Below are 18,225 nucleotides of genomic sequence, written 5' to 3' on the forward strand. Positions count from 1 at the left end.
TCAATGTGTAAACAAAGAAAGTCTAAACAGCTGATGATGTTCTACTAACATCAGCACAGATCGAAGGTTTAAGAAGGTGGTCACCTTGACTTGGTGGTCTTTAATCAGCCTGTCAATAACGGTGATAATGAAGTCTTTGGCGGTGGCAAAATTCGTGGCGCCAATACTCTCTGAGCTGTCCACAATGAAAGCCAAGTCCACCGGAGCGCACTTGCACTCTAAAAGTCAAACATATAAAACAGGTGAGCGTCATCCTCAAAGATCCTCACAGAGAAAAAAATGATTGCTGCTTCAAACTTACCACAACATGCTAAGAAATGTGAGGGGTAATAAAAAAGGAAAATACAAGTTAGTTATTATCTTTGGGCACGCTGTGAAAGACACAAGTTCACCTCAGTGACCTTTTTTGATTTTAATTGTACATTTGGGTGAGAGTTGAAAAGTTCACAGAGTTTTTGGTGAAGCTCGGTCCATTGGAGGTTGAGTTGGTTATAAAAACTGAGCATTTAACTTACAGCAGAGCTTCATGATGATATCCAGAATTTCACATTCCTGTTGAGAAAAGTGGATTACAGATTACGGTAGAGTGAAGTGGCGTCACGTCACATTCAAACACAAGTCACAGCTTTTAACTGCTCCAGGAGGAGAGAAAAAGACTGGACAACTGAGATTTCTTTCCTGAGAAGTCCTCGAGCAGTCATGGGGCTTAGTGTTGAGGAAATTAGATGTGAGCTTCTGGACTGAACATACAGTATCAGAGTCAAAAGCGCAGCCTGAAGGAGGGATTAGGTGTGCTGAGCTTCCCTGTCTGACCCGGTGCCTAAAATAATGTCAAGAGTTCAGTTTTAAATGGGTTGATTCTTTAACACTCACATCTGTTCCTGATGGTCCAGGCGGCCCAGGAAGACCCTGAGGAGAAGAAGAGAGCAAGAATAGAAGACAGTGACTCATCTCTCTTGATAGATGTTCATGTTTGCTTCTTTGACAGAAAAAGTATGTCTGGTTTGACTTCAAAAAGATTAGGCCAACAGTGGAGGAGTCATTCTGTTTGAACTGGAAATAAGTAGTGGGGGTTTCTTAAAAGAAAAAAAAAAAAAACTACTGCAACAGAAAACCAGATTCCCACACTAACAGAACCCACATCCACACCCACACAATTCTGTGTGTGCACTTTCTGCAACACAATTTGAATCTGATGCAGGGTTTTTTGTTTTGTCGCTCAGCTGTAGAAGAGGCATCTGTTTCTTTTTAATGCACACTAAAACTCAGGTTAGGCACATTCTTTTCTTGTGCTTAGAGCGTACAAGCAAACAAATTCACAGAGTTGTCAGAAAAAAAGGAAGATTCTGCCGCTAATTGCAGAGGAAAGAAGCCACCCCAAGAACACATGACACAAACTGGTTACACAAAAGTATGAAGCACAAACCCAGGCCAAAGGAGATGCAACAAAAGGAGGCAAGAAAAGCATCAAGGAAGAGCAGGAATACGATTTTTACACATTTTTTAAATGTGGAAAACATTGTTCTACCACAACACATATTCATAGTGTTTGTGTTTAGAGGTAACTCTTATTGTTACCTCAGTTTCTAGAAACAGAATCTGTATGGAACTAAAACAATTGGAATTCAGGCCTTAGTCACATGCCCCCATTCTGTGGTTGACCCATATGGGTGCTGTGGGCTTTTGGATTGAGGCTCACAGAGAGGAGCAAAAGCCTATGACGGGGATTGCCGGTGTGTGTTGCCGTTCCCTTGAGAGATATGACCACCTTAATGGACGTCATGAAAATGGAACGTGCAATTGTAGTGTGTGTGGTAAGTGTATAGTAAAGTATTTGTAAGGATAATGTAAACGCACTTATGATGTATGGGTGATACTGTCATATGGTGCCCTTTTGCTGCACTCTAGACCAGGGGGGTATTCCAGAAGGCACGTTTAAACTACCCTGACTTTAACCCTGAACTCTGGCTGAAATCCGCCTGAACTTACTCTGGGTATGTCGGTTCTAAAAGACCGGACATGAGTTAGCTTAATTACACTCGACTTGGTAACCCTGGTTTAATGCGTGTGCATTAATGGATCGCCAAACTCCGGAGTCACCATGGAAATGCGTGGAAAAAAAAGAGAGCGCTATACTTCAGTGAGTCTGCGATTTTAATGACGGCGTATGTAGGTTGTACGCCCATCAAAAAAGTAATACAGCTGCATCATCAGCAAAAGAAAGAGTTTCTGCTTGGGGAGAAAGAAAGGACAAAGTAAACGCAACAGTTTCTGATCTTATTTCCAATTACATTATGATATATATATATATATATCATAATGTAATTTGTAATATATGTAATATATATATATTGTAATGTAATTTGTAATATATGTAATATATATATATATAATATATATATATATATATATATATATATATATATATATATATAATATATATATAATATATATATATATATATATATATATATATATATATATATATATATATATATATATATATATATATATATATATATATATATATATATATATATATATCTATCAGACCTGAATACTCCATCGTACGATGGAGTATCAGGGCCACCAAAAACAAAAAAGTAAAATTACGAGTTTTTATCTCGTAAATTTAGGAGAAAAAACTCGTAAATTTACGATATTAAGTTGAAGTGAGCATGCAGAGCAGCAGGTGAACGCCGCGCAGCAACAGAGCAGACCGACTAAACTCAGTAGAACAGGTGATCTGAATGAGCTTGAACGTTCCAAATATCTGGAAGCTCATTTGTTTGATTTACAATTTATCAGTTTTATTTATTGATGGTTGGTTTGCAGGATCCCTGCAGTCCGATGAAGCCATCGTAGTCCCTGCAGCTTTCCACTTCAATCCTTTCTTCCTCCACCAAAAACAAGATCTCTACGTTTGTGTGACGCTTCGGTCTGAGGAGGAGGATCACTTTTTTTGCCATTTTCAACTAGACTAGACTATTTTCATTCATCTTTGTTGCTTAATGATATAACGGGACGTTTACTTCCGCATTGGTGTTCGGATCTGATGACAGGTTCATGACGTAAGGTGACAGATGAACTTCAGGGTTTGTGAATGAAAAGGAGAATAAAAGCTGCAGCGATCCTCTGCACCAAAACATGTCTCTGAGCTCCTTATTTTACTTATGAAACTCCGCTTTACTGACACTGAACCTCGGAAACCCGCCCCTACTGACAATAATTTGATTTTGAGATTGCCAAAGGTTCAGAATCTCTTTGTTTTAAACCTATAATAATCCGAAACTAAAGCTTCACAAAAGGCTCCACATCTTTCATCTTCAAGCAATGCTCTGACAAACGGACAACTTTGGTGTTTTCTCCTTGTTAATCTATGACTTTTTTCTCGTAAATTTACGAGAAAAAAACTCATAAATTTACGAGATAAAGTGTCGTAATTTTACTTTTTTTTTTTGGTGGCCCTAAAACTCCGTTGTAGCAAATAATTAAGGTAGATCAATGTAGAAAAGTTTATCTTTCCAACATCCATACGTGGTCTTATGACGGAAAAAGTATTATCTGAGCATCTTCATCCAGTAAATCATCTTCAAATGGACACGCCATGCTACATCACCTTTCTGAAACCAACTAAACCTGTTCCAGACCAGGTCACGCTCAGTGCATGAGTTGCTATGGCAACTTGGCATACCCTGAAACATACCTGCTTTTTTGGAACCGAAAGCTGAGGTTATCCGCTTACTTAGCCTCAAACTTACCGTGGTAACTAGCATAACCTGCTTTTTGGAATACCCCCGCAGGGGTGTCCCAATCCAGGCTTAGAGGGCCGGTGTCCTACATGTTTGCCAACCAACCTGCTTTTCAAGCTTTTTATTGGCTAAACACACCTGATCCAGGTAATCAGCTGCAGATAAGGCAGTATTTCTGGAAAACCAGCAGGTGACCGGGCCTTGAGGCCTGGATTTGGGCACCCCTGCTCTAGACATTAGTAGAGTACAAGAACTGGGTCCTTACTGACATTTGTAAGTGCCAGTAGGATGCCTGTAGGATGTCTAAACAAACTACACTCTGTCCATTGTCCTTAATGCGAATGCTGCAAGCAAGGAGCACTTATCACTTGAACATCTTTCAGCAGCAATCTGTTTGACATATTAGCTTACATGCAACTTTACATCACAAACATACACAAACCCCAAAATCCATTCTTACCGGTCTTCCCTCTGGGCCTCGGTGACCTTTGGCCCCTTTGATTCCAGGAGGTCCCCCTTCGATGTTCTGCAAGAAGGAGAACAAAATACTTAAGTGAAAAAATGCTTTGCTGTTCTTGTTATCTTATGAAAACATCAACAGTCAAATGAGGAATTATGGGTGACCCTGCTTTGTGTGGTTCTCATTTTTGCCACAAAGCAGAAACAACATTAAGCAACATCAAACAACTCAACACCTGTGCCCTGTCCACCTGCCTCTTAGTGATGTTTCCCACTGGACTGTTTGGTCCACAACAGAGATAATTTCTTCAGATACCATGCTTTGTTTGAGAATTGAATTGGTTAGTTCAAAAGGGGCCCAAGTCCAAGAGGTTTGTTTTTCCAGGAAATGATTTTAATTGCATAGCTTAAAGGGAGGCTACACCAAATGATTAACACTTTACCCAGATTTAGCACCAGTTCATAGCTTACAAACGCTATAATATGAAGCACCTCACTTTTATAATTTCAGAGGACTAGCAAACTAAATTCTCTGGACTTGGGCCCTTCTTGAATTAAACAGGGGCGCTGCCATATTGGATAACTAGTGCTGCCATCTATAGGATAAAGCAAAACCCGTGCAAGAGAGGCCCAAGTCCAGGAATTTTGCACTTAATGCATTTTAAATGTCAAGCATAGTCGATACATTACAACGGACTTGGGACTTTTTTGCACATAATCAGATAGCTTTTCCCTTGAAGACCATAGAACACATAATATCTCTATTTTGAAAAATTGTGGACTTGGGTCCCATTTGAACTAAACGATTCAATAAATCGTTAAACGGAACCAATAAATATGGCTGAAATGAATGGTCTTGTAAGTGAACCTTGATGTTGTTCATTTCAGTGTGAATGCAGTTAGGCCATCTAAAGCAGGGGTCACCTACCCAGTTCCTTGTGGGCTACCGTCCTGCTCGTTTTGCAGCTAACCCTGTTTCAGTAGATGCTGATTAGCTGGATAAAATAAGCCCAGTTTCTGATTGACTGAACACACCCGATCCAGGGGAACAGCAATTACTGAAGCAAGGTTTGCAGCAAAATGAGCAGGATGGTAGCCCACGAGGAACCGGGTTGGTGGCCCCTGATCTAGAAGACCAAGAAGCAAAAGTAAACCATAGACATCAAGTGATGCAAGCAATTTTGAATCTCCCAAAATCTGACAAAGCACAAATTATTAAACAAAATGGAAAATTTGCTTTTAACAAGTGTGGTTTAGATAAAGGTGCATACAAAAAACATCATTCAGATAACTAGTAGGACTAGTTGTTTTTTGTTTTGTATCCTAAATTAGTTTGAGTTTTCTTACAATACACAGAAATCTTGACCAAAACACTACTAAAAAATCAGCTTGAGGCAACAGCTATTAATGGTGAAATTAAAATAAAATTTAAAAAAAGAAATGAGAAGAACTAAAATAATGAACATAGCTGTAAAACAAATATTAGCTAAGAACTTGTGTTTTTTTTTATTAAAATGAAGGACGGTAGGACCATCCTTGCTTATTTATCAGCAAACATAAATTATTTAGTGATGTCAGAGATCTTTAAACAAGACAAAAAGGACTCATGAAGAAAACAGTATTTCATTTGTAAAACATAACAAAAAATCGCATTAAAATTTCCAAAGATATAGGGAATACACTATGAAAGATGATGCACCAAGGAAATTTAATAATTAAAACCAAATTATTCGATTTGGCATACAGAGAGAATAAATGAGTTAATCAGCACACAGGTTGTTAAAGTTAAATTATTTGTCAGTTTGCTGTTCCTCATGGCTTCAGCTTGTTATCATTTTTATACCATTTTCAGTCACTCCGGCTTCTCCTAAAGGGATTTGAAATAGAAGCAGACAGCTGTAGGGGAGCAGAATTGCAGCAGAAACAGCAGCAGCTGCTCTTTGATCCGTGTCTGAGACAGCAAATCTTAACACCATAAATCAATTTGGGAAAATAATGCACCATTTTAAATTTGTAGGTTCCCATGAAATTCATTTTTGACTTTAAAGAAATCTGGTCTGAGAAAGAAAGCAGGGTGCCGGGTAAAATTACATAGCCGAAACGTGTGAGAAGACTAGACTAAGTAATCATTTTCATGGAAAACATAGTTCAAAAAGTACTTGAACAAACTAATTCTTTACCATGTTGAAAGGTAGTTGCTATGTGTGCAGTATGAAACAGGAATGCGAGAAATCTTTAAAGTGAAAACAGGAAACTCCTCCTTATGGGGGTCATAAATTATTCTTGCTCTCTGATTTGAACCAAAAACCAGGCAGACCAGCAGATGTGCATTTCTGCAGCTCAAGCGAATACTGGTGACAGAAGGAAGCAGGTAATGTCGAGCACCTGGGCGTTACGGCATACAAACAAAACGTCATGTCAGTCTTCAAGAAGAGCGGGCAAACTTCATAAAGATCTAATACATGTGGTTCAACTCACTGCCCATGTCGACTTCAAACACCTAAAAAAATTTAAAGAATCAAGACAACATGATATCATCCATCCTTTGGCCAAGAAACACACATCCCAACCTTGGCTTTTTAGTGTCACATTTAATGACTCATAGCCAGATGTTTACTATTTTCATGTAAAATGTCTTCTTTCCTAAGTGAGTTAGCTAAATGGAACAGGCAGACGAGTGGAAGAATTTGTCTTCAACTAGGTCCTTCTTGACACGTCTTGAGCTAAAAACAAATAATCCCCTTTTGCCAGAGACAGTTCAGGCAAAATGACAGAAAGTGTTGCACTTTTTGAACAGGTAATTCAACTTCTTACAAGACAAAACCATTGGAAGAGGTTTTAATTGATTTCACTTCTTTAGAAATAGAAAAGTATGGCTGATTGAACAGGGAAGCATTTTGTATCTACTTGAAAATGAATGCAGAACATCAGCACATTTTGTTACATCAACAGCAGAAAAAGAAGCAACATGGCATGATGGAGATTAAAAAAAAGAAAGGAAATGTAGGCCAACTATTTTCAAGAATGACAATTCCCAACAAACAATTTTTTCAGCACTAAAAGTTCAGATCGATGAATTGATAATAATTAGTTGTTTTTGTTAGGTGAAATTGTATTCACTTTACTATATTGATAGGCTATATTATTAAGGCTATGTTATTATCTATCCTAGTTTTGTGAAGCCATTGTGTAAAGGTTTTGTTGTTTTATTTGGTTTTCATGTTGTTTTGGTTATGTTTTGAGTTGCCATTTCAGTCACACCAATTCCAGGTTCATTATAATTTACAGCTCTTTATTTTAGTTAATTGCCCTCAGCCAGTGTCTGGTTTTCAGGTCATCTGCTCTGCCTTCCCACCTTTTTTGTTTCTCTCTGGGTTTTGGCATCAGTTTATGTAATAAATGTTTCAGTTTATGTAATAAATGTTTGAGTTTATGCCATCATGTTAGGCCTCCTGCATTTTGGGTTCTATACCACCAATTCCTGACATATTGACTGTATATGAAAACTGGACTGAATGACCCCTCCCCCCTACCATTTCAAATACCTGCTGGTCCCAAGAAGCCAAAATCCCATAAAGCTCTATTGAGAAATAAATACTCAGTCATTCTATCTGTCTGAATAACCATTTTTGATCAACTACCATTTTTAAAATAACGTGTTCTTGCTAATATTTTTTTCCACATTTTTTTTGTAGTACTGTAATAAGATGCCTTAAATTGATGTGGTTTCATGCTGAATGTTTGAAGCGTTTGCTTTCAAGTGGTAGGGGCGTGGCCTTCCAACAAGCCGACTCCTGATTGCCAAGAACGGTTGCCATAGAAATGTTGACTCTGCCGACTCTAACCAATCACTGCACATTGACGATTTCTAGTTCATACATGGCGACGTCTGTATCACAAAAAAATGGAGACTGAATTGACTTCTTTCATTGGAACCAGAAGCAAGTCATTTTCTGTGGGTGAATTCACACTCGCTTGGTCCAGTTCTCTTTTACAGTCAATGTGTGAAACCCTTGATAGCAGATTAGGTCAACTAAATGGAGCTGCATGACTCCTTGGTGTTTTACACTGTGTGCATAGTTATTAAGCAAGTCTGACTAGCTTATCTTTAATTATACCTGTCCATACCAGCACCACACCTCCACCTTACTGGTGTCAAAGTCGGTTTCTTGATCTAGTCGTAATCAGCTTTTTGTACAGCTGCAACACCAACCTCCTAGACGTTCAGAGAGGTGTACTCTTTACTTTCACTGTTAATTTCCTGCTTACTGAAGGCCCAAAAGTTTACAATAGGGGTTAGGTCAGGTGAAGAAGGAGGCAGTAGAAGTTTTTCATCTTTAAGGCCTTTGCTGGCCAGCGAAGTACTTTGACGCAAGCCATGGAGTGCTGTCTTGCGCAGACTTTTTATTTTACCATAGCTTGAAGAAAGTGTCTTCTAGAAATTTACATAAGGTCCGTGAGTTGATTTTTAGTCCTTTTTTAACTGGAAAAAGGTCCAACTAGCTCAAAAAAAGTTTTGAAAATCTTGAGGCTGACGCTCTTTCTATCGCACTTCTTACCTTTAGGAATGGTTCTTTTGGAGAGGGTTTTGTTTTTAAGGGGGAGGGTGTTACAACCCTTGTCATATTTGTGTATGTTTTCTTTATTTTTTATTCTTGTATATTGAGTGATTGTGTATAGGGTAAAAGTTCTTTTTGTATGTCTGTAAGTTCTTCCAATTGTTTAAGGTGATCTGGTTTGCTGCACTATGAACTTGTGGCTGCACTGGATTGGAGGATGAAAGACTGGTGCCGGCTTGGGATTGGTGGCTGCCTGTGGTTGGAGGATGGGACTTTAAATACCTGGCAATCCTACTGCCCCACGGGGGGAGTTTTTGGCTTTAGTTCTGTTGCTCAGCTCTGTGTTTAAACTTTTTGGTGAGCTTTTGTGTACAACTTTGAAACATTGTTTAACTTTCATTGTGAAAACTTTAGTTGTGAAGTAGTAGGGGGGAACTGCCATTTTGTTTGTGACTGTTTTCTCCTGTTTAGGTTAAGTTTGGGGAGACAGAGGTCAGACTCAGGCATCCATTTTTCTTTTGTTTGATTGGAGGTCAGATACATAATTTGACACTTGAGTTAGTTCTTTTTTGTTTATTATTTTGGCCTTGGTTCACCCTGAAGTTAGATTCTTCATTTTTCTTTTGTTATTTTTACATTTGGGACAATAACCCCTTTTGTTATTTGTACAGTAATTTGTTTTGGCAGCTTTATTAAATATTTTGGTGGTTTGAGGGGTTACTTATTGGCATTAGGGTTCATTTCTTTATTAATTGCACCCTTAGACATAAGGTGCATAAAATATTTGGGAGCTCGTCTGGGATCATTAATCAATCTGTTTATGTAAATCGGTGTTTTTGATAACCAGTTGTTTGGTTTATGGTGTCCATCTCTGTTTGTTGGTAGATTTTGCTGTTAACTTGGATGATTTTGTTTTTTGCATAAAGTGGATGACTGCACTAAAGCGGATCTATTAATCATTGCCAAGTTTCATGATGTTTCTATTCCGGTTGCGACTTGCAAGCCTGATTTAAAAGTTAATGTTGAGAAGACATCTAGCGGAGCAGGGAGTCCTCTGGTCGACCACCAGGTCTTAGGGGTTAATTTCTTTCTTGTTTATGTTATGTCCCACACCCCTAAACATAAAGGTGGACAACAACCTGCCCATACCAGAAACTCACCTCCACCTTACTGCTGTCTATGACAAAGTGAAACTCCATTGCTAGTCGAACCATGGGACCATTCATCTGGTCCATCAGGAGTTCCTCATCTCATCAGTCCACAAACCCTTTAAAAAGTCTGTATTCATATATTTCCTGGCCCATTCTTAATGCTTTAACTTTTGTCTTGTTAAGGTTTAGCCTTTCCTACTTTGTCCATGTCTCTGAGAACTGAATACTTTTTACTTTTCAACACTCCAGATACGTAGGTTGCTGTTGTGAAATATAGTAGCACTGGAGGATAATGGGTTCCTGTTAGCTTCACATTTGATTCTCTTCAAATCTTTGGCAGTTAATTTGACTCTTTTCATCTCTTGCCACCTTGTTGACAGTTTGCAACAAAATGTTTGATGGTTCAGTGATCACACCCCAATATCTTATACCATAGTCACATGTACGGCTGTACAGTGGTTGACTGGCTAGTTTTTGGGTTGTCCATCCCGTAAAGAGTCATAGACAGGATGGGCTGCATCTTAAGAGGAATGCAGATGTGTCTTGAAGTTCTCTCTAGGCCCATGCGGTCACTTTAAGGGACGTCATAAAAATAAAACATACGATTGTCATGCGTGTTAAGTATATTGTCAATTATTCGTAAGGATAAAATATACCTGTGTTTATGACATACGGGTGATGCTGTCGTACAGTGCCCTTTACGCAGAACTTTAGTCATTAGTGAGGTGTGCACACTGGCTCCTTACTGACCATGTTGCTACACCCACAAGGTGTGCATGTGATACCTTGCGTAGTGCGGAGGGGGCTTGAAAAAAAGAAAGAAAAAAAAAAGACTATTTTTCTCGCCTACTTGCCCTCACTTAACCGTATGTGTTGCTTAAAAGTTCACTGCAACCTGTTGGCAGCGGAAGGCCCGTAGAAAAAACGTGAATGAACATTGTCACTTACGGGCTCACCGGGTTGTCTGCGATCCTGAAATTTTGTGATGGTCACCTGCGTGCCCTGTACAGGTTTGCCAATTTTTCACCTGCAGACAGCTCGTATACAACCTTAAGGGTAGTTGTGACTAAGGCATTAGACTTTTCAAGAGTGCATGGTCCCCCTGAAAGATTTTCTCCAGAATAAGTTAAATCTTTTTTTTTACCCATTTTATCTGAGAGATATCTATTTAATAAGTATGCACACTTTGATGTAGAATGTTGACCTCCCAAGACCACACCCTCCCTTGTTAAACAAACTCCCACAACCTGATATACATTAAATCCAATATACATTCAAGTTTACATAGCTTGGTGTTTGGCAATTATGAATAAAATTATGATATCACTTGCCCTATAATTGTGCACACATGGAGGCAATAGCCAAATATAGCCTATCTTACGAGTTTCATGATGCGAAGAAACCAAAGTTACAGCTGCAAATGGGATTAGTTTGAATTAAAACACACGTTTTTGTGAACTTTCAAAGTACTTTTCAGATTGTTCTGGTGGGAAACCATTTCCCTTTCAGAGTTAGTTAATCTGCGGCTAGGCTAAGTCTTGCCACATGGCAGAGATTTCTTCCATTTCCCTGCGAAGTTATGTGTGCAATAGTTGTTGTTGCAACATTTTACAAAGCAATTAACTTTATAACCATGTGGAGAGATCCCAAACATATTCCTCACTAACTACATTTAGGAAAATGGCACAAAATAGGAGCGAATTACAGCTCCTTAAAGAGTTTTGTCAAAAGCATGTTAATAGTTAAAAGTACATTTTATCACAAGGGGGGCTGAGGAAACATTTCAAAATCCAAATGTGTCCCGTTTACTATTTGAATGTTGACAGTTATTGCTGTGTCTCGTGAGAGCATGTGCTGCAAAGACAGAGACAAGCCTAAGATACTAAGTTAATTTTCTCCAGACCTGATGGTCCAAAACAGTCTCTGAGTGTTCAGGAAATATTTGTCTGGTATAAAATTAATCCAATATTTTCCTCAGAGACTTCGTGGAGACTGAACTGATGATAAAGACGTCCTCATGGTTCTTCCTATGATTGGGTGTGTCACTTTACACAAAGTGTCACAAAACAGGCAGACGGTTGGTTCCAAATGCAGCAGGTTTATTGGCTCAGCTGAAAGTCCACAGAGCTAAATCAGGGTCAGGCAGGCAGGGGTCAATAACGAGCTTGGGAGCATCAGAGAGGAAACAAGAGTAGTCAGGATCTAGGCAAGATTCAGGAAAGGCAAACTGAGTCAAAGACAAAACAGGGTCAGGAAATCAGAGGATCAAGTCAGGATGCAACACTCGATATTACAGGCAGAGTGGCACAAACAATACTTTGAATGAGTGAGGCTCAGTGCAGTGCTTAAGTGAACTGTTCAAAAGAAAGTCGGGTGTGTGACATCCAGAAACTGTGCGCTGGGGTTGCTGGGAGATGAAGTACATTCAGGACTCTGGAGACGGTTCCCGCCGGTGACCAGAGGAGGAGACAGAGCTCACTTCTGACACTCACTCACTTCTGACACCAAGGCTACGTTCACACTGCAGGGCTTAATGCTCAATTCCGATTTTTTGAAAAAATCCGAATTATTTGCTAGACCGTTCACATTTCCAAGTAAATCCGAACTTTTGTGATCTACAGTGTGACCGTGAAACAACCCAGAGTTGACCCGCATGCGCAGAAGAGTACTCAACATCGAATGACGTCACTCGTTGTTTGCGGAAGTAGCTTACGTTAACATGGATGTCAACAACAGTGTTGTCAACAGCGGAGCTCTTTTTTCATTAATAAATTTATTTTCACAAAGGAGCCAGCACAATAACAATCTTCCCATTTTTAAGAAGGCATTGGAGCCTGGATCGTCTGTAACCACTGTTGTGGAATGGGAATGTGTATGTCTTGGGCCCACGCGCGCGTTTGTGTAAGGGACAGGAGAAGAGCGCGTGCAGCGGGAGAGAATGGGAGGGGCGGCAGTGTGGGCGCGCATTCATGTTGTGTGTTACGGAGGAAGGACAACGGTAATAAAAGAAGGTTTCCCCCAGAATAAATGCTATGGACTCTTTATTAACCCATTCCGGAGAATCCTGGAGAATCTAAGGGTCAGAACAGGGAGGAGGAGGAGGATCCGCCTTGGGTCCCCCGCGCTTCTGACCACGGTCGGGAAGGGGAGAAAGAAAAAAAAAGTACTCGCGAGAAAATGTTCAACACCACGCTCGGCCATTTAGCTGTTAATTTTTTTCAAAAACCGCCCGGTTGCGATAAGAGCCCTGGAGTTTGGCCTGAGTAGTGCTGTCACCCCAAATATTAATACAATCGGGGACATCGCTTCCCTTCCACTGACGGGTCTCTGCAGCATCGTCCGCCGTGGTTGCTGTTTACGTTCTCGTTCCCGCCTATTTCAACGCAGAATGATGACGTTTGTTGTGTATCAATGACGTACGATTCGGATTTAGGTGGCCTGGCTGGTCAGACGGCGGTCGCAATTGAAAAGATCGGATACGTTTCGGATTCAGGACGGCAAACCCAAGTGGCCTGGGTCGCATTTGAAAAGATCGGATCTGTGTCATTCAGACTGTCATGAAAAGATCAGAATTGGGTCGCATAGGGGCAAAAAAATCGGAATTGGGTTGTTTCAGCCTGCAGTGTGAACGTAGCCCAAGATGTTTTAAAGAATTTGTAGCAATTTTGTTTCTTTTTTTTTAAAGTAATTTTTTGTGGAGGATCTCTCTTGATAACTTTTTAGAATCATGTCAGTTTCTGAAGCATATCCACAATGGTGACAAACAGGTTAATTTAAATGAAAATAGGCTTTTTCTTTCTGTAATTTTAAAATATTGAAACTTTGACTCTGCGTTGAAAAGAAACAAAAATGTGCTTGTGTTTTGGCTTAACTGGCCAAATAAAACATTTGCACACAAAAGTAAATGGCTTTTGTTTACTTTTATCATAACGTGTAGAAGATGAAAAACTGGGCAGGATTTATGGTGAAAAATGTATTTTAAGAAAAGGTAATGTTGATTAGCCCAATAAAATTAAAAATGAATGGGAGAAATACGTGTGGCATATAAAAAAAGTTTAAAACTTTAATTAATTTAGGTATACTGTTAGAAGTAAGCATGGTTTTATCTGTGGTAGTTTCGATTGGCATACATTAACTCTATTCTGTTTACGTTTTTGTTATTTTAATTTTCTATACCTCTGTTAAAATGATCAAATGACAACTGGGGAGTTGATTGAGGCAATGACAGCACTAACTGGTAAGTTTGGGACTTTTGTCAAATCACCCTTACAGTTAGAAGTCCCTCACCAAACCAACGTTTTTAAAAATCAACCTTCACTTTTAGCTAATTTTATTAGTTTAAAATCATTTATCATAATTTTAATGATTAATTTCTCCTGTTAGCGTAATAAATAGTGCATTCCAATACTTTGGTCAGACGTCTTTTTTCAAACTTTTAAAAGACTTACAAACTGGATCTGCAATGATTTGATTTAGAACGTAAACTTAAAAAATTAGTTTGAAATTTCAAATTGAAAGCTTTGGGGAGAAAACATAAATTAAGACAACGTGGTAACTTTGAAAAAGCCCTTTCTTGAAGGAGTTATTATTCTCTGACCTTTGCAGGCTGCATTTACGCCTTAAGAGCCAAGAAGAAATGAAAAATGTAAACAAGAGGACATGTTGAATCACACAGCTGCTAACACAGACCAGAACTGCAGTTCTACAAAGTCCAGATAAGATGTAACCTGATCTGAAGCTGTAAATCCAAACGTTAGGCAATGTAGCTGCTGTGATGGAAGCAGATTCGAGATACGTTGATGTGCAGGCTAAAGACAGATTCAAACGTGGGGAACTGTTTATGTCACGAGGGACTTCAGAAATGCCATTTTAACATCAACACGGCCAAGTTGAACTGAGTTAGCCACACATTTGTATGCCTCATCCAAGAGCAATGCAGTCCCTTCATAGGCTCTGCTCATTTCCTGGTATCCTTAGCAACAGCATACACACAGCTGCATCAGCTCAAACCTTCTTCCCTGATGGCCCACACACAAAATCATTCACGTATTTGTTCAAAAATACTTTAAAATGTCTGTCCAGCTGCAGAGCAGATGGACATGTGCAAAAAAGTCAGCTAAATCTGTTCAGAAAGATCAGTAACCATTTTTAAGTCCCAAACACAAAACGTATTTTTTTCTGTAAAACTCACAAAAAGAAAAAGAAAGATGTGTCTGTGCCCTTAATATAAGACATATGACTCACATCTTATCTGCAAGAGCTGCCAAAAAGGCACTGAATCAAAGAAAATAAAAAAGGGAAAAGAAATTCTAGAAGCAGACTCACATCAGGGCCCGGGTCTCCTGGCTCTCCATCGTCTCCTTTTGGTCCGGGAGTTCCACTGCTACCCTAAAGGTCATGCAGCACATGTTCAGATGGCAGTGTAACAGCAGCATGAAGATCTGTTTTACACGGGCAAGACTTCAAACGAGGTGAAGCACGATGACTCATGGTGCGGATATGTGAAGTCCCAACCACATATTCAGCCTTGTAAATTCTACCTATTGTTGCTGAATAGCCCTAAACACTATGTTGTTTAACTCACTGTGTAATTATCCAAATTATTACATCAAAAACGCTTTAAAACATCGGAGGATTTGAAAAGTTAAATAAAAAAGCAAAAATGACTTACCGACTGTCCGGGGTCTCCACGCTGTCCAGGATAACCCTAAGAAACAGGAAATACTTGAGTTATATCCTGTTATGGTAAAGATTTGGAACAAGACCTACTTAAATGCTAAAACCTGTACCTGGAAGCCGTTGCAGCCGACTGTTCCATTTCCGGGGATCCCATCCGCTCCCTGAAAAGACAGCAGACAGCCTCCATCTGTGTGCACTCACATCAAATGTGCTCGTTTTTTTTTCATGAAGGATGGCACACATGTGTTGGCCCCCCACATCCTTGTCTCCCTCCCTCACCCTCTCCCCAATAGGGCCTCTGTCTCCTGGAGCTCCTTTGATTCCTTGCGGCCCTTTGGGTCCCTGGGACACAGAAAGAGAGAGAGATTAGATTAAAAACACATGAAAGCAGCTTTTGTCGAAAACATTTGTGAGTGTTGGAGAACTCAAAGTGGAGATTTTTTTTTTTACCGTAAACCCTGGATTATCTTTTGACATGTGCTCATGCAAAGACATCCCCACTTGGCCACAGCCAAGTTTAAAATCCAAATAAAGTGTCCACAGGAGTCTGTTTCAGTCTGCTAGGATTAGTGAATGCTTCAAACCAAAAGAGGTTTTTAGTGATTCACAATCTGGCCAACAATCATTCAGGAAAGGGTGAAAGTGTGACCTAAAACTGCATCTCCTTCAGCCGTCACAAGCAGAAAAGGAATAAACTTCAAGAACTTTACAGCAGAGATTTTGATTATTTTAAACCAGGGTGTCCATCTCCAGACCTCATGGGGCGCTGTTCTACCAACCAACAACTACCAAAAAAAAATCCTAAAATTTGAAACATTTTCTTTAAATAGGAAAAAAAGGCCACTTGGGTAAGAAAAATGGCCTTACAAAGAATTATTATATTTTTAAAAAAAGTCTCTGCCCTGCAACAAACTGGGACCTGTCCAGGATGTACCCTACCTTCACCCAACAGTAGCCAGGACAGGCTCCAGCATCCTCGTGACATAGCAGGTTATGAAAATGGATGGATGGAAGAAATTCTGGTCACATATTTTCTAAAACTAAGTTTATTTTGTATTAAAAACTTTAATAAGATGATTTTTCTTGCAAGACTGCAAGTTTTTGCACCGATTACCTGGATCAGGTGTGTTCTGCCAATAAAAACTCGCAAAGGCTAATTAAAAATTTAAAAGAAACACTACTGCTGGTTTATTATTCTAATGTTACTAACAAAACTCTTTTGTTTACACGAAATTACACGAAGTATTGATTTAAAAAAAATCCTTCACTTTTCTAAATAGGAAGCTAATCTTGTTAGTTATAATATCAGTCATATTTGATTTAGAATGTATGCGTGAACATGTGCTATAACCTTCTGGACTCACCTCTAGTCCTGGTGGGCCTTCATCTCCTCTGTAGCCAGGTGGGCCAGCCTTGCCAGGATCACCCTAAAAAAACACAGATGAGTTAATACAGATAATAATGAAACAGATCGATTAAATATTTAAGTTAAAAAACATGTTATAAAGGTTAGCAAGTTCAAGCTGTGTTTTGTGATGAACATATAGTTACAACTAGCAGCATGTCCACAACAGTTATTTTTTCTCTTTAAAAAAATCTTCAAAATAGTTGCATCTGTTCAAAAAAAGTTACTTTTTTTGCATTGATATGAACAGAACATAACAAACATAACTTGAGTGGGTGAGTGAGTGAGTGAGTGAGTGAGTGAGTGAGTGAGTGAGTGAGTGAGTGAGTGAGTGAGTATGTGAGTGAGTGAGTGAGTATGTGAGTGAGTGAGTGAGTGAGTGAGTGAGTATGTGAGTGAGTGAGTGAGTGAGTGAGTATGTGAGTGAGTGAGTGAGTGAGTGAGTGAGTAAATGAGTGAGTGAGTGAGTGAGGGAATGAGTGAGTGAGTGAGTGAGTGAGTGAGTGAGTGAGTGAGTGAGTGAGTAAATGAGTGAGTGAGTGAGTGAGTGAGTGAGTGAGTGAGTGAGTGAGTGAGTGAGTGAGTAAATGAGTGAGTGAGTGAGTGAGTGAGTGAGTGAGTGAGTGAGTGAGTGAGTGAGTGAGTGAGTGAGTGAGTGAGTGAGTGAGCGAGCGAGCGAGCGAGCGAGCGAGCGAGCGGGCGGGTGGGTGGGTGGTTGAGGGAGAGGGTCAGTGGGTGAGTGACTGAGTCAGTGACTTAGTGAGGGACTACATGAGTGAGTGAGTGTGGGAGTTAATGATTGAGTCAGTGACTTAGTGAGGGACTAAATCAAGCAATTTAAATGCTAGAATTGGAAAAGTGGGAAAGGCAAATTTGTATCAATGGGGTTATAAACTATCTTAATCTAAAATCAAGACTTCTCAAATATCAGTAGTTTCTTGGTTAAAAACTGTATGATGCAGCACCTCCACTAAGATCTAAGTAAAAGACAAAAACACTGCAGCAGATAAATAATGCAAGTTTGCTGCGTGGTCTAATTTTTTAATATTATTAAATAAGACAGCAACAAATAGTATGATTTTTTTTTTAAATGAGAAAAGAACACTTTTCATGTCAAAAAAAATCTTTCTCTCTTCAGAGAGTGGCTTGGCATGGTCTGTGGGTTATTGCATGTTTTCAGTATCCCTCGGTTCCGGAATTTACCGAGCGCCGACAAGAAA

General features: G+C 39.4%; 1 protein-coding gene across 1 annotated transcript in view; it reads right to left on the reverse strand.

The window, feature by feature from the left end:
- The window catches only part of col6a1 (collagen type VI alpha 1 chain), a 33,910-nt gene that overhangs the window by 6,546 nt on the left and 9,139 nt on the right, over positions 1-18,225 (reverse strand). The window contains exons 21-30 of the mRNA XM_020710930.2: positions 16,965-17,027; positions 15,880-15,942; positions 15,711-15,761; positions 15,593-15,628; positions 15,247-15,309; positions 4,213-4,278; positions 874-909; positions 516-552; positions 302-310; positions 85-218 (exon numbers count right to left, since the gene is read on the reverse strand). Of these exons, the coding sequence (XP_020566589.1) occupies positions 85-218; positions 302-310; positions 516-552; positions 874-909; positions 4,213-4,278; positions 15,247-15,309; positions 15,593-15,628; positions 15,711-15,761; positions 15,880-15,942; positions 16,965-17,027 (558 nt within the window). The remainder of the gene's footprint in view (positions 1-84; positions 219-301; positions 311-515; positions 553-873; positions 910-4,212; positions 4,279-15,246; positions 15,310-15,592; positions 15,629-15,710; positions 15,762-15,879; positions 15,943-16,964; positions 17,028-18,225) is intronic.

The sequence above is a fragment of the Oryzias latipes genome, chromosome 17 (genome assembly GCF_002234675.1).
Source record: "Oryzias latipes chromosome 17, ASM223467v1".
Lineage (NCBI taxonomy): Eukaryota > Metazoa > Chordata > Actinopteri > Beloniformes > Adrianichthyidae > Oryzias > Oryzias latipes.